Consider the following 15,615-nt stretch of genomic DNA (forward strand, 5'->3'; position numbering starts at 1 on the left):
CTACTGTGCTTTAACTTTCTAAAAAGGCAGGTTTTCTGTGGTCTGAGGAATCACAGAATTGTAGAGTTGGAAGGGACCACAAGAGTCATTTGGTCCAACCCCCTGCGATGCTGGAATGTTTTGCCCAACATGGGGCTCGAACCCACGACTCTGAGATTAAGAGTCTCGTGCTCTACCGACTGAGCTATCTCTCAGAGGAACCACACAGAAAACACAAGGAGGATAATGATCGGATTATGACCTCCTGTGGGTGCTGTGAAAAGTGAGTGAAGTAAGAAAGCACATATGGTGCCAAACTCTAGCTAGCTCTGGTTATCTTGAATGGAAGCAGAATGTGAGCTTTCTTTCATCAGTGGGCAAAAACACTGTGCCCTTTGCAGCACTGGTGGGGGGAACCTGTGGCCCTCTAGATGTTATTGAACTATAACTCCCATTGGCCCCAGCCAGTATAGTCAATGGTCAGGGGCAACGGGAACTGTAGTTCAGCAGTGTCTGGCAGGCTGCAAGTTCCATCTACCTGATGTACAGGGACTGGCTTTAAGTAGGATGCAGCAGTACAGTTAGGTCATTTTGGACCCTTGGCTTATTTATGTTACAGAGCCCTCTCTCTTTAGATATAGCTTCGCTTACTTCAAAATGTGGTAGGGCAGCCCTGATGCAGTGGGGGGACCCACCTCTGGCTAGTTCTGCTGAGTAGACCCCTAGAGCCCACCTGAAATAGAGTGGCTGGCCTGCAGTGGCTGTTAAACGAATGCCTAACTGGCACAGGAGCTTGGCTTTGAGAATAGACGCAAACTGGTGATTGGCAACTATTATGAGGTCTCTGGAATTGAGTTGTGCAGATTCTGGAGGACATGAACAGGGGATGAAGTGAGGAAGGATTTTCGGGTGGGGTATGCATGAAGTTCACAAAGAGCAGGAAGGGTCTCCCCCCCCCCCCAAGTTAAGGCTGGCGTACGGTGGGGCTAGAGTGGTGGGGTGAGCAAACCACCCCACACCCTCAGAGGAGCTACCAACTCCCAAAATGCAACACCTGGATGGGCCCCCACCTGTGGATGACAGTAAACAAATCCTCTGTGGTTCGGGATGTCACAAACACATCGTCGTCCTCCTCGGTTATCGACTCGGCGGTTTTGTCACTTACAAAGCTTTTCTCTTCGGCCCTTGAGCCCACTGAGCTCCCTGAAGAAAAGAAAGCAAGAGTCTTGGCCAAACAGGTCTCCTGCCAATGAGATCTGGGATGTTGGCGGTAAGCTTGTGGGGTGGGGGTGGGAGAGAGGCACTTCAGAAACAGCCAACTGGAGAACAGGTATGGGGAACCTGGAGCCCTACAGGTGCTGTTGGAGGTCAACTCCCATCAGCCCCAGCCAGCGTGACCAATGGTCAAGGATGATGGAAACTGAAGTCCAACAACTCCTAGGGGGACACAGGTTCACCATCCCTGGGCAGAGGAGCCAGGTGTGGGGGTATGGGGGTGTTTGAGAGACAGAGAGAGACAAAGACAGAGACAGAGAGACAGGGAGGACAGGCAATGCTCCTTTAATCTTCAATAACCAGATATAGCACTGAAGACATTGATTTGATTTTTGCCACCACCTCTTTGTGCACCTGCAGAGGCCTTTCCTGATGCCCAGAGGATCACATGTCCCTTATGCTGAAACTGGGCTGGGAAGGAGGATTCTTCTGGAGGCAAGAAAAGAGTTTGTAGTGTGTACTTGGTTGTGCATTGTCCTTACTACATTTTTCCTGTTTGCAAATGGACCCACAGGCTCCAAAAAGGTGGGTGAACCCAGATATAATGGGAAAGCAGCGAGCAAAGGGGTGGTGGGATTAATATCAATTAATATCTTCACCAGAGAGCTTCAAATACAAGTTTAATCTTTTCTTATTTAGGCTCCACTTTTCCTTCTACTTTCTCCACCTTGCCCATTCCTAAATCCCCCCCTGAAATTGCACATCCCCCATGAAGCTGCAGGGGTGAGGTGAGGGGAGAGGGGAAGGGCAGAGAAAGCAATTGTACCTTTCTTTCCAACTCCAACTCCTTTACTCTACCCCTTTCAGCTAAAAATAGCTTTTCAGGGGAGTTGAGAGAAAAATAGAGGAAAGAGTTAAAGCTCCATTTGCCAGAGCACAACTTTCTGGAACTTAGAAGTATGCCCAGTGGACATGCCCACACCATACATTTGAAGCACTCTTGTACTACTTTATCCTGGGAACTGTAGTTTCTTCAGGATTCTGGGAAGGGTGCAGCACCCTTTTAAGAAACTACATTTCCCAGAATTCTTGGGGGAAGACATAACAGGTTAAAGTGGTATGAGAGTGCTTTAAATGTATGGTATGGATGTGACATCAGACTAGGGCGGCTTTACTTTCAGAACAGCAACCCTGAAACACCATTCCTTTTTATTCCCAGTGTTCAGGGGAAGACTGTCACTGGTTATCTAGCTGAAACAAAGCAAACTACAGGTACCTAGAAGCGGAAGCATAAACAGCAACAAGACTGTGAATCTAAGAAAGGCACCGTATTGTGCTCAATATATATATAACATAAACTACATTAAGAAAGATAAAATGAAACGAAGCTAAACAATGTTAATTAGAAAACATAAATAACAAAACAGAGAACCAGCTGGGGAAAAAATATGGTAACTCAGTCGGAACTGAAAAAGAAATTGCATCCCACCCCCAGCTATCGCTCCTTTGTTTTATTTATGTTTTCTGATTAAGAATGCTTTGCTGCATCTTTACTGATGCAGTTTAGGTTAGATACATTGAGTACAATATTATAACTTTATTGTATTCAAGGTCTTGTTACTGGTTATTAAGTAGACAAAATGACACCCACACCTACGCACAAGGAGGAAGTATAAGCAACCCCAAGGAGGGAAACCCCAAATTGGCTTAGTCTGGGGAAAGAGCTAGGGAAGATGTGGGTACGATACCCTCTCCCAGAGCAGCACTTTGAAGCAGCTGCTGGTTATTCTTTTCAAGCGAGAGATCCTAACCACAGTTTTCTTGTTATTGCATCCATTTTCAAGTGAACACAGAATTCAAAGGCATTCCCTTCCCTTCCTGAAGATCTTCAGGTGTTCACAGGAGGTTTGTTTGCACGTTACAATGAACACAGGGAGAAACTGGTCTCTCTACATGTGCCAGGGTTTGTGTGAAAGAGCACACACTTCTTATTTGCACAGCTCAGCTGTTGCGTACACAAGAAAACAGACTGCAACCATCATTGGATGATACACGAGGCTTGTTGACAAGTCACATTGAGCACAGGTACAAGCGGTCTCTACACATGTGGAACTGTGTGAAAGAGTGTACACTTGTTGAGCATTGCATGTTAACAATAGTACAAGTGTTTGTGGACGCAGATGCGCAGATTATGCACTCGTTGAATGCGGTGTGCCAATAACTCTATGTAAATAACTGTACAAATGTACAGCTCAGCTATTTATTTATTTTTACGCAGATTGTACACTAGATGAATGCAGCATGTGAACAACCCCTAAGCTGATGGGGTTTGCCGTTAGGTGGAGCTGCGAGCTTGATCCAAGTAGGAGCAGCAGGCCTTCTATGTCCATGAGAAATGCCAAGTATTTGTGGTACGATAAGGTAAAAGCACATAAAGCGTTTAAAAATCATATTGTTAGAAAAGCATTGTTTAATGTTTGGATAAGATATAAGGATTTGTTAGAAAAGAAAACCCCAAGATGGTTGTCACCAATGGAAGCGAAGGCACAAAAAAAACCTCAATATGGAAGCCAAATGGCCGAAATATTGGGAAATTCTGGAACAAGATGGAGACAGAATAAAATTGCAGAGCTTTGAAAAATTGAAAAACAAAGTGCGAGACTGGCTCCATTATTACCAAATAATGGAGGCATACAATTTGGACAAAAAAGTTGGTTTCCAGGTGGAAAAATCAAAATTGGAAACAGAATTGTTAGATTCAAAAATTAAGAATTTGTCAAGAATGTATAACTTGCTGTTGAAATGGAACACTCAGGATGAAATGGTGAAATCAGCTATGATTAAATGGGCACAAGATGTTGGACATAACATAATGATGGCTGACTGGGAACAGTTATGGACCACAGGTATGAAATTTACGGCATGTAATGCTTTAAGAGAAAATTTAATGAAAATGATTTATAGGTGGTACATGACACCAGTCAAGCTTGCAAAAATTTACCATTTGCCCGATAATAAATGTTGGAAATGTAATGAGACAGAAGGTACGTTCTTTCACCTTTGGTGGACATGCCCAAGGATTAAGACATTCTGGGAGATGATTTATAACGAAATGAAAAAGGTATTTAAATATACCTTCTTGAAGAAGCCAGAGGCCTTTCTCCTGGGCATGGTCGGCCAATTGGTGCCAAAGAAGGATAGAACTTTTTTTATGTATGCAACATCAGCAGCAAGAATACTCATCGCAAAGTATTGGAAGACACAAGATTTACCCACCCGGGAAGAATGGCAGATGAAGTTGATGGACTATATGGAACTAGCGGAAATGACTGGCAGAATCCAAGACCAGGGAGAAGAGTAGGTGGAAGAAGACTGGAAAAAGTTTAAAGACTATTTACAGAAATACTGTAAAATTAATGAATGTTAGAAAAATGTTGGAATGAAGTTATATGGCTTTAGTAGAAATGTTATAAGGAATTAAGTATAAATAGATTAATAGAGTATTAAAGGAAAAAATAAGGTTAGAATGGGTTAAGATAATTATAGGATAGAAAACAGAGGAAGATGGAAAGGAATTGCTGAAACAAGTAACAGAAGTGGAATACAAAAAGGGAGGTGTGAGGAGGTCGTTTGAAATAAGTGAATGAAAGATAAGATATTGAAATTGTTTGATGTGTTTTAAACTGTTTTTGTTTTGTTCTGTTTTGTTAGTTTAATGTGTTAGTGTTATGTAGTGTTTTTGTATTGTTTTGTATTGTATTGTATTGTATGGTTCCTTTTTTTTTGCAGTGTTTAAATTGTTGAAAAGGTAATAAATATATATATATATATATTTAAAAAAGAGAAATGCCAAGTACCAGAAGGGTACAGAATGAGGGGCAAACAAAGGGGAAAGGTGGGAAGGTTTGAGCTGACTGATGATCGTTGGAGAAGGAGCTGAAGAGAGATCAGAGGAAGAAAGAGATAGGGGGAATGAATAAAGCTAACAGACAATATGTTGGGAAGAATAGGAAGAATGGACATATAGAGGAACAGAAACCAACAGATCAAGAGAGAGAGAGAGGGAGGGAGAGCGGGGTCACATCTGCACTTTAAATTCAAAGCACTATCAAACCTCTTTAAATAGTCATGGCTTCCCCCAAAGAATCATGGGAATTGTAGTTTGTTAAGGGTGCTGAGAGTTGTTAGGACACCCCTCGAAGAGAGACGATTCTCAGGGTAGTTTTACCATCAATTCCTCTTCCCAGGGAAGTCTGGGGAATCTTAGCTCTGAGAAGGGAATAGGGCTCTAACATCTCTCAGCACCCTTAACAGATTACAGTTCCCAGGATTCTTTGGGAGAAGTTGTGGCTATTGAAAGTGGTGTGATCCTGCTTTAAATGTACAGTGCACATGGGGCGTGAGGGAAAGGCTGCTATCCAGCTGGTAACTTTAGATTGCCGTGCAATCAAAAGTTGCTCAAGATTAGGTTAATTTGTTTTGCTGTTGTTTGTGTATTTTTTAATTTATAGGTAGCATCCACTAACTATTTCAACCCATAGCATAAAGCAAGATTGTCCAAGCATCCGCCAGAGTATTAAAGATGTTTTGCTAGTCTGCCTCTTCCCATTTATATTTGACTACTGGGCATTACACACCATATCATATCACATCAGAGCTAATTCAGAACAGTAGTTAGAAAGTTGGACTAGAACAGCGGAAGGTCAGGTTCTAATCCCCATTCACTTAGTGACTTTGGACTGGTCCTACCTTACAGGGTTGCTATGAGGATAAAGCTGGGAGGGGAAGAATTCATTGGAGGGCAGGTAGGATATGATTTGAAGCAATAACCAGTACATATACTATTAAAAGTACATACGATATTAGTAAAGTGATTGTAATTCTTGTTAATTTTTCATGCTACTGTTGTGATTGTGAACTGCCCTGAGTTCAAAATTATTTTGGAAAAGCAGAATACAAACATTAAATCAAATCAAATATGCATCTCAATATGAATAGGGAAGAACTTCTTCCTATGAGCTTCTTCATACATTACCAAGTTCTCATGTGAAAGCAATCCTGGGACGAAGTTATAGGGTGCAGCACAAATAAAAATGGTCGAGTGTGACAATCACATGACATAAAGTTTTTTCTTAATTTCCTATGAAAGAAGGAAGGGGAAACTGCGGCCCTCCAGATGTTGTTAGACTATAACTACCACCATCCTTTATTATTGGCCTTGCTGGCTGGGGCAGGTGGGAGCAGGAGGCGAACAAAACTTGGAGGGCTACAAGGATTCAGCACATAATGCAAAAGCAAGGACTAACTGCATTTTCCCAGCCTGTGTACGCTGAGCAAAAAACACAAGATCCTGAATGCAATCATCACATAAAGGAGCTACAGAGCATTGACAGAACACATGCCTTCCATGCAAAAGGTCCCAGGTTTCACCCTTAACATCTACAGCGAAAGAGGAATCAGTTTGGAGGTGACGTAATAAAAAACTCTGCCTAAAATCCCCAGGTGCTGCTGCCAACCTGAGCAGGCAACACAGAGTTAAATGGTCACATAGTCAGATGTGGTATAAGGCATCTCCCTGTGTTTCAACATGTGTGTAGCTGCCTCATGCTGGCCTTGTTTGCACATCACACGAAGCCAAATATTGGCTTGGTGTGAACGCATGATTGGGCAGACTCCTTGCCTGGACTTTTTGACAACTGCTGCACTGCACTGGGCTAAGCCAAGGTTTGGCTAAGCGTTTTGCCTGGGCAGTTAAGCTCTTTCCAGACTAACTGCAAGGTGTATCCAAGAACAAACCTAAGCTACAGACTGTGGTTAGTCTCTTGAGGGAGCTTAACCACAAGCCAGGGTTGGGATGGCACTCGAACCCAAACGCTGGCTTAGCTCAGTGCAGCCCAGCTGCAAAGCAGGTGCAAGCTACTCTCTGGGAGACAGAATGCTTGCACCAATCCACACAAAATGTGCAAAGCAGCCACCCATCCGAGGGTTGTCTACCGTAACTGTCAGCACCTCTCCAGTGTCTTGAGGGCATCAACCTACCCCATCACATCCTTGATACTTTTAAGTGGGTTTGAACCTGGGACCTCCAGCATTCAAAGCAGGTGCTCTGCTGCTGGACTACGCTCCCTTTTCAACCACCTTAGGGCAGAAGAGAACCCAGGAAGGACTCTTGAAAGGCAGAGCCACTTACCTGAAACATTTCCCCAAGACAACCCTGCAGTCGTCGGACTGATGCTCACTGCGTTAGCCACAGGGGTCAATGCCTTGCACGGAGTCAGCTCGGAATAAGCACAGTCCTCGTCCAGCATGATGACAGGGCTGGCAGCCAACCTCGGATCCCCGACGCAGGCCCCTGGGTGGAGCGGGGAGCTCGCCAGCGGCAGGTAAAGCACACTAGGCTTCTTGGGGACAGGGGGAGGGACTTTGGTTCTGTGGCTCTCCCTGCCAGGTGTTCTCTCCAGCGGCAGCCTTGGCTTCAGCTCCTCCTCCAAGCTGTCCTCGGAAAGCCGCCGGGCAGAGAAGAACGTCCCCGGGGGCCCTTGTGCTGGAGAGACGGCTGCTGCAGGGGGCTGCGGCTCCATAGGGCTCCAGGCATCTGCATCCCACTGGTGCTCAGGCCTCCTGGCCACTATGTAAACGTTCTCTACAGCGACCGAGCCCTGGGGTGTCAGTGGAGAGGTTGGGGAGCCCACGGGGGACTCTTCCTGGACTGGAGGGGTCTTGTGTAGGAGCATCGGGGGCCTCCTGGAAAGGGGTGGCTTCTCTGCCACTGGGGGCCGGACCTTCTTGCCAGGCTCCTCGACGGGCTCAAGGCTCTCTAGGTTGTCCTCTGTTTCGGAGCGGCTGATGGACCGCAGGCGGACGGAGCGCAGGTCCAGCTGTGTCACCATGGGCATGACGGGCTGCACGGGGCTGAGCTTCGGCCCCAGCTTGGCTCCAAAGGTGGAGTCGGAGTGGTGCCGGCTCACTTTGGGCTTGGCCTTGAGCGAGATCTTCAGCCCCGAGAGGTCCAGGTGCGACGGCGGCGCGAATGGCAGGTCAAAGGACAGCCGTGACTTGGGGCTTCTCTCCATGGGCGAGACTGGGGGCAGCGAGGATTTCCTCTCGGGCACAAGGGGTCTCGCGCGCCCACTCTGATGCGGGGTGTGGCCCAGAACGGCAGATGTTGGGATGGTCGGGGTCGGAGTTTCCGACTGGCTGGAGTAGCCACTAGAGGGAGACATCACCCCTGTCGGTCTTGCCGGGGAGGAGGTTTTCAAGTTGACCTCAGCAGAGAGCTGGGAAGGTGTGGTGGCCCGGGAGACGGAAGGGGAGGGGAGGGACTCAGAGCTACCCCGTGCCTTGGAGAGCTCGATCACGGTGGTCCCAGTGGCCGTGCTGGAGCCAGAGAGAGAGCAATAGGGGTCACCAGGACTCCACTCTGGCATGTACCACTGCTGTGAGTACGGCACGCTTTCCAGATCTTTGGTTGTGTCCCCAGGGACTTGGCTCTGGGCCTGCGCGTCAGGCAGCAAGCACAGACTTTTTGGTCTCTGGTCCTGCGGCAGCGGCTCGTCACCAGCTTCTGCGATGCTTAGCTGCCCCTCCTTGATCAATGAGACGCTGCGGGTAGGCGGGCAGGGCTTCTTTTTGGCCTTCTTGAGAGAGATGCTCTTGGTGCGCGGCCGCCGTGACCGCACCTGAGCCTCCTGCTCCACCGCTAGCGAGACGTTGTCTGTGCTTGTGCTGCCCTCGGAGCTGGCGCTGGGGTAGCTCAGGGCACAGGTCTCGCTGCCCCCGATATCCATGGAGCACAAGGAGGCTGTGTCCGTGGGGACGGAGAGAGACCTCTCACGGAACTTGCACATCACCCGCTGCCTCTCCGCTTGGGGACACTCCTCTTCACTCGGGGTGGCGGGGACCAAACGAGCCTTGACCTCCGCTGCCCCACACCTCAAGCCTCCGTTGGCATCTACAGGGGACTCAGGAGAAGCGCAGAACGCCCCAGACCCGTTGCTCCCAACTGCGTTGTCTTTGCTGATGAAGAAAGAAGCAGGCCGGTCAGAGTCTGGGGTTCCCCTCTGGCTGCGGGGAGACTGGGCCCCGCTTTCCATCACCAGCTCACTCTGGCTCGCGGAAGGGCTCACGTAGCCAAAAGATGCTGCGCTCCAGGCAGGGGAGAATGTCAAGTCCTCCTTGGGGCCGTTGCACGATGGGCTGGCATACACTGCCCCAGGGTTGTCTGTGTGGCCAGCAGGCCCCTGGCAATACCGTCCTTGTAGAACTCCCCCAAGGTCACTGAAGGTCTTCCTCAGCTGTGGCCTTGGCTGAGGGGAGCGGGCCTGGTGGGTGGAGCTCCTCCCATTGGCCACCTCAGGGACAAAATTGCAAGAGGCGGACTCTGCGATGGTCGCTGGAGGGTTGAGAACGGGGCCGTTGCTGTTACCTGCAGGGGAGCGCAGAAAAAGGCAGGAATTAAGCACAGCCTGGAAGATCTCCTGCTTGGGCCACTGAAAGGTCTTAGATCAGGGGTTGGGAGTTTCAGGCCAGGGGCTCAATGCAGCCCTCAATACCTCTCTATGTGGACCGCAGACCACACACCCCTGCATAGCCAGCCCCCTTCTCCCCAGGGCTAGTGAAATTTACATTCATCCCCATGCCCACTTTTCTCTCCAGCTATGTCCACTATTAGCATGTGGCCCCTGGAAGATTCTCAGAACAGAATGTGGCCCTCATGCTGGATAAGATTTGCCCCCCCAAAAAAGTAGAAACTTCGCATTTCACTGCCAGGGGGCAGCTGCCCCCATCAACACAAAGAAATCCAGGGCTGGCCATCCTCCTGCTTCGGGGAGGGAAGAGGTCAGCTGGCCTTGGACTGTGTGGCCATTATTTACTTTTATCTGATCATGCAAAGAAAAGAAAAAACACATCCATGGGTGTTGCTTCACCCCGCAGCCAATAGCACCCCACTTCATAGTTTGAGAACCACTATAATAAAAGGTTTTTCCTTTTCTTTTTTAAATTTCTAAAGTTGCAAATCTTCAGATCTGCCCTAAAGAGCAAATTCTGCTAGTCAAGCCCTTACGTGGCTATTCTTACACATGTCGCTATTCTCTGCCCCCCAAATATGTGTATTCCCTACTTAACATAGATGCATGGCAGTGTTTGGGGGTGGAGGAGGATATCCCAAGATACATTTATTCACAATTCAAAGAGTCTTAGGGAGCCTGTTCCTAAGGAAAAAGGGGCTAGAACAAAATACTTTTTTTGGGGGGGGGTGTTTCTCAAACAAAGTCTTCCCATTAAAAAATGTACCTACATCCCCACAAATGGAATACTTATGGATTCTGTTTGTTGGTACTGAAATCCGGCTAAGCTGCAACTTCATATTTTTCTAGCCAAATTAAGATGCTCTGATCCTGTAGCTCTGTGAATTGTTCTGCCTCTGTGTGTGTTGCAGACACTGGTTTTTAAATGAAAACCACCTTCAAACCTACTTCAAAAAAACAGCAAATAATATAATAGATCGCTCCCAGAATTGTAAAAATGAAGCTTGAAAACGGTCCATAAAGTCAAATTCTGAAATTTGACAAATTTTGAGTGTACATGAAAATTTTACTTTCGCCCTGTAGCTATAAACCCAGTATTTTGGAGGAGCCCTACAGGAAATTCCTATAAAGAAGCCCATGGCAAACATCCCCTCTCACATTCTGTTCTTCACAACAGCCAGAGTCAGGGAAGTCTTGATTCTACAAGTGCTTCTAAGGGTCCCTCCAGACATCCTTTTTATTGTGCGTTCATGATGATTTGTGCTCATGATGATATTGGGGCAGTAACACACCATGCTGCTTTCAATACTGTTTGCAGCTGCAAAAGTTTTAAGGGTGGACATCTTGCTTTGTTTCCAACTAGTGCATGTCCGCTCACTTGCTGCTGAAATCCTGTAAATTTTAGACCACAAAGCTTATTTTTTTTTTTTTGGTCCTGCTTTTTTTGTGCTGTTTTGCAAGACTGCCCCTCCAACTGGTAATAATGTGGCAATGTTGGAAAACAACTAATACAGAAGAATGGTATGGTTCAGTATAATTCCACCACTAGTACGTTAGCATAGCTTCAATGACATGTTGCAGAATATATCCACGGAAAACACCAGTCTGGAGGGACCCTAAGCCATCAAGCTATTCCCCCTCCTCTCTAGTGGCAGAGAGTGGCAGCATTGCTTTTGTCACCTGGGTCCCGCAGGGCGAGGTGGGGGAAGCCAATGACCGTCCGTCTCCGGCGAAGCAAGGACTTGGGATTCATGGCTGTCTCTGTGTTGAAGAGGGAGTGGCGAGTACTTGCGTGCCGAGCGAACGGCTGTCCTGTAGCCAAAACAAAGACACTCAGCCATCCAGGTGGACCGTGAGAAAACACAGAGGGTGATGTGAGATGTGGGAAGGATGGTGAATTCAACATTATGATAAGATGGCAAATGGTGGCTTGGGGTCCTGCATGACTTCCTTCAGCCTGAGTTTATAAGCGAACCAAACTGATTTGGGCTGCATTCACACAGAAGGAAGTTTATTCTGTTATCCCAACATTTCCCAAGCTGTTAATTTCCACAATATATCTGAGCTTCTACACAACATAAAAGCCACTTCTGGACATATGGGGGAACATGAGCAAGCTTAGTGTTTGTTTCTGTGTTATGTGCTTCCAGAAAAACATTCCGGCATATTAGGTGACTGGGCGTATAAGACGACCCCCAACTTTTGCTGTTCAGTTTTAGAGTTTTAGAGTTATAGAGTTTGAGCACCGCCAGGGGCAGAGCATGCACCCCTCCACTGCCACTGCCGTCGCAGCAGCAGCAGCCAGAGGTGAGGCGTTTGGCGGGCGGGTGAGCGGCGTGCTCGGAAGGACTTTCCGTATCCCCTTCTGTGGGGAGGGAGGAGGAGTGAGAGCAGAAGGGGCATCTCTGCTCACCGGTTCCCTCTCCTCCTTCCCAACGTGTATACCCGGCGTATAAGACGACCCCTGACTTTTGGGGTGATTTTCCAGGGATAAAAAGACATCTTGTACGCCGGAACATACGTAATTTGCAAACAGCAATGGAAATGAGTACTAAACTTGTACTATATTCCACTATATTTCTGGAAGTGGCTTTTTGTCAGCTTATGCAAATGTACCAAAGTTGTGTGGAGAAAATTATTGTTTTAGAATATACTCTCAAAAAATAATGTGAATATTTCATGCGGTTAAAAAGAATAAGTAAATCCACACATTGATGCAGAAAGAGCACAATATAGACTTATGAATGAACACATGGAAAACTGGCATGGACTTAGGAAACAATGACCCCTCCATCCCAACTGGAATGGAAGTGGGGTAAAAATGGCTTTAGAGCAGAGAAGAGATTTTTGAGTTGATGCTACTGGGAACATGGGGAAGGTAGAAGCCGGTAACGGTAGGAATGTAATAGGGCAGATGTCTTTACTTTATGTGTTCACTTTACCCCAACAGTAATGTCTGAAGAGGACTTTCAGCACCCCATCGAACCATTGCTTGTAAAGTGAAGCTTAAGAACCTCACACTGTATGTTCCAGATATCCAGCAGACAACCCATGGTTGAGAGCTCACCACTCAGTTTCCATAAGCTCACTCTTGTCCCCATGGTTCATCAACCTCTGAACAATGGCCTAAATGTGGTTTTTCAGTGGTTTGCGAATTCTGGCATTAATAGCAAGCCACAGTTATCACAAACTGTGGTTTGCTGTTATGCCTAAATCCACAAATTAATGACAAACCCCAGTTTGTTTGCAAACCAGCTTCAAACCATGGCAGATTATCCTGCTTCGGAAGTCCCTTGCAAGCCGTGGTTTGCAAACTGGCATGTTCAAACATCAACGCCAAATTATGGTTTGGCATTAAGACTGAGTGCAGTCAATGAATTGCTTTATCCTTGAGCTCTCTTCCTGCCAAAGCTTGGAAGCGAGATGGGCGGTACATGGGCAGCATGTACCGTAAGAACTAAAGTGACAAAGAGACAGACATACTGGTTAACCTTGGATGCATTAGATGCTGGTGAGACTTGAATAACATGAGCAGAATGCAGAAGGGGAGGGGGACATAGCAAGGGGGGAAATGTCTCTGAGAAGACCTAGTCTGATGGGACACACTACAAATGCCAATTCATGTGAGTCCCAATGAAACCTCCTTCATCTCCTGTGCTTTTCAATCTTGCTGGGCATCTGACACATCATGCCTCAAACCGGCCAGCATGGTGAACTAAAACCTTGTTTGACACAACCATCCTGCGTCATATGATAACTCTTTAACTCCTCTTCTCTACTACACACACAGAGAGAGAGAGAGAGAGAGAGAGAGAGAGTGTCAACCCTACCAGAGACGTTGATGGGAACAATGTTGGCTTGGGTTGAACAGGGCTGGTGCAACCTCCTCTCTTCAACGGAGGGCAGAGGGCCAGTTCGGGTCCAGGTGGTGTGCTTGTCTGGCGTAGTGGGCAAGCTAATTGAAGGCTCTGGGGCCCTCACCCCCAGCGTGGTTGTCTCGTTCTCCTTCACTTGCTGGCTTGCAGGCTGTCAGAAAGCAGTGGAGAGGAAGGGGAATAAATGAATTCAAACACAAGCGCCCTACTCCACTAGGGCTACTATTCAGAAGAAGGGATTCAGAAGGAAAGGGATTTCAGGCAGCTCTTGGATATCAGGTGATCTGCTGCATTCCTGCAGTTGATGATCAGAGGTTGTCCTCCACGTATTTGCCACCTCTTAAGTCAGGAGTGAGCAAGTTCCAGGAGCCAAATGCAGTGCTCCAGGACTCTTTCGCCCTAGGAACCCTCCCCAGGCACACCTCTCTCCCCAGTCAACCCCCCCCCTTTCATGGCCCTGTTTTGCACCCTTCCAGAATGCTTTTGCCTGGCTGGAATGCACCCTTGAATTCCGACAATGCCTTTTGCTTGCCTGGCCCTCGGACAGAGAGGAATGTGCATGTATGTGTGTAGGAACCAAACTACTGCACTTTTAACAAATGTTAAAAGTATACATCCACTGCTCTGCCTGCTTTGGTCTGTGGCCTCGCTTGCCACTGGTACTTGGCCCTCAGAAGGTGTCCCAGAAAGGAATGCGGCCCCTTAAGGCATGGGCTGGTAGAACTTTGGACCGAGGCACCAGGTAGGAATTGTATTGGGGAATATGCAATGCTGGGAAGCTTGCCAGACTCACCATGAACACAAACTCCAAGCGTTTGCTGGGTACTGGGGGCCGGAGGCTGCAGTCGAGGGGCCTGTCTGCAGAATGAGAACTGGCATAGCGGAAGGTCTGGCCACTGGCCCTGGCTTCTGAGTAAGGCTCCTCGTACTCTTCTGGAAGGAGGGAAAGAAAGAAATCAGCTCAGTCTGGTCATACCAACTGCCTCCCAACGATTTTGCACTTTTCTTAATGCTCCTAATTACAGAGGCGGCTGGATTTGGGGAAGGGGGAGGGACCCAGCATGTGAATGTGCAATTTTGTGAGCATTATTTGTGGGTGGGTGGGTGGGTGAGTTGAATGACAAAATTCTGCACAGTTTTTCAGTTCTAATCTCCAAAAGGTGGCCTGTTAGAAACCCCAGAGATTTATGGTGTAGCCTGCACTTTCTCAGTCATAATATCTGTCCCTCCCAACATAATATGATTATACTACATATGAGTTTTATTCGCATGGGAATTTTTAAATGTTCCCCTACTCAGAAAAGAAAGTTTGTTTGGTTTTTGGCATATAATCAAATGTGTTAGAAAGAGTGTAAACTTCTGTCTTTGCTTCTCCTTTTTTCCCTTTTGGGTAGACACATTGCCACCCAGTGACAGCTTCATTAAAATTCTCTATTTCTCAGTTGTTTTCTGTGTGACAACCAATTCTCTACTAGATAATACAAAAAAAAGTGAGCACCCTTCAAAATGAAACAGGCAGTTTCGTTCTCCTGAACCTAAAGGAAAATATCCCGAGTAACACATTTACCACAGAAGACCCCAAAACAGCATTAAGATAAAAGCAGGAAGCTCTGTCTGGATAAGCAACTTCCTAGGTCATTCTGAAGCTGTTTTTTTTTGGGGGGGGGTCTTCCCTGATATGTGTATAACTTTAAATTTCACCATAACATTCTTCATTCACAGCTGCACCTGCCAGCTTAAAATAAATAATTGTATCTCTATAGGAATGGCTTTATAGTTTTCAGAGTTTGTAGAAATAGTTCTAATTATCTTTAGAATTTGTGCGTTGCCCTGTTTTTACCTTGCATGCCACTTCCAATGGCCTTGGGGCTGTGGAGATATTTATAACTTTGCTGAAGAAATAAAGACACAGAGAAGCTGAATGGTGGGGACTCAAACAGCCTGCACATTTTTGCTTTGAAGCACGCATTCTGCAAGTGCTAGAGATGTACGTGGCCCTTGCATTTGTAAGTCCAAGG

The 15,615-nt window shown here is 46.9% G+C and overlaps 1 protein-coding gene across 3 annotated transcripts in view; it reads right to left on the reverse strand.

The window, feature by feature from the left end:
- Nucleotides 1-15,615, reverse strand: part of NHSL2 (NHS like 2) — a 114,388-nt gene that overhangs the window by 6,753 nt on the left and 92,020 nt on the right. For all 3 annotated transcript variants that reach the window (XM_080990246.1, XM_080990247.1, XM_080990248.1), the window contains exons 3-7: nucleotides 14,391-14,530; nucleotides 13,553-13,748; nucleotides 11,403-11,534; nucleotides 7,385-9,619; nucleotides 1,050-1,182 (exon numbers count right to left, since the gene is read on the reverse strand). In XM_080990246.1, coding sequence (XP_080846372.1) covers nucleotides 1,050-1,182; nucleotides 7,385-9,619; nucleotides 11,403-11,534; nucleotides 13,553-13,748; nucleotides 14,391-14,530 — 2,836 coding nt within the window. The remainder of the gene's footprint in view (nucleotides 1-1,049; nucleotides 1,183-7,384; nucleotides 9,620-11,402; nucleotides 11,535-13,552; nucleotides 13,749-14,390; nucleotides 14,531-15,615) is intronic.

The sequence above is a fragment of the Podarcis pityusensis genome (genome assembly GCF_964106645.2).
Source record: "Podarcis pityusensis genome assembly, chromosome: Z".
In the NCBI taxonomy this organism is placed as follows: domain Eukaryota; kingdom Metazoa; phylum Chordata; class Lepidosauria; order Squamata; family Lacertidae; genus Podarcis; species Podarcis pityusensis.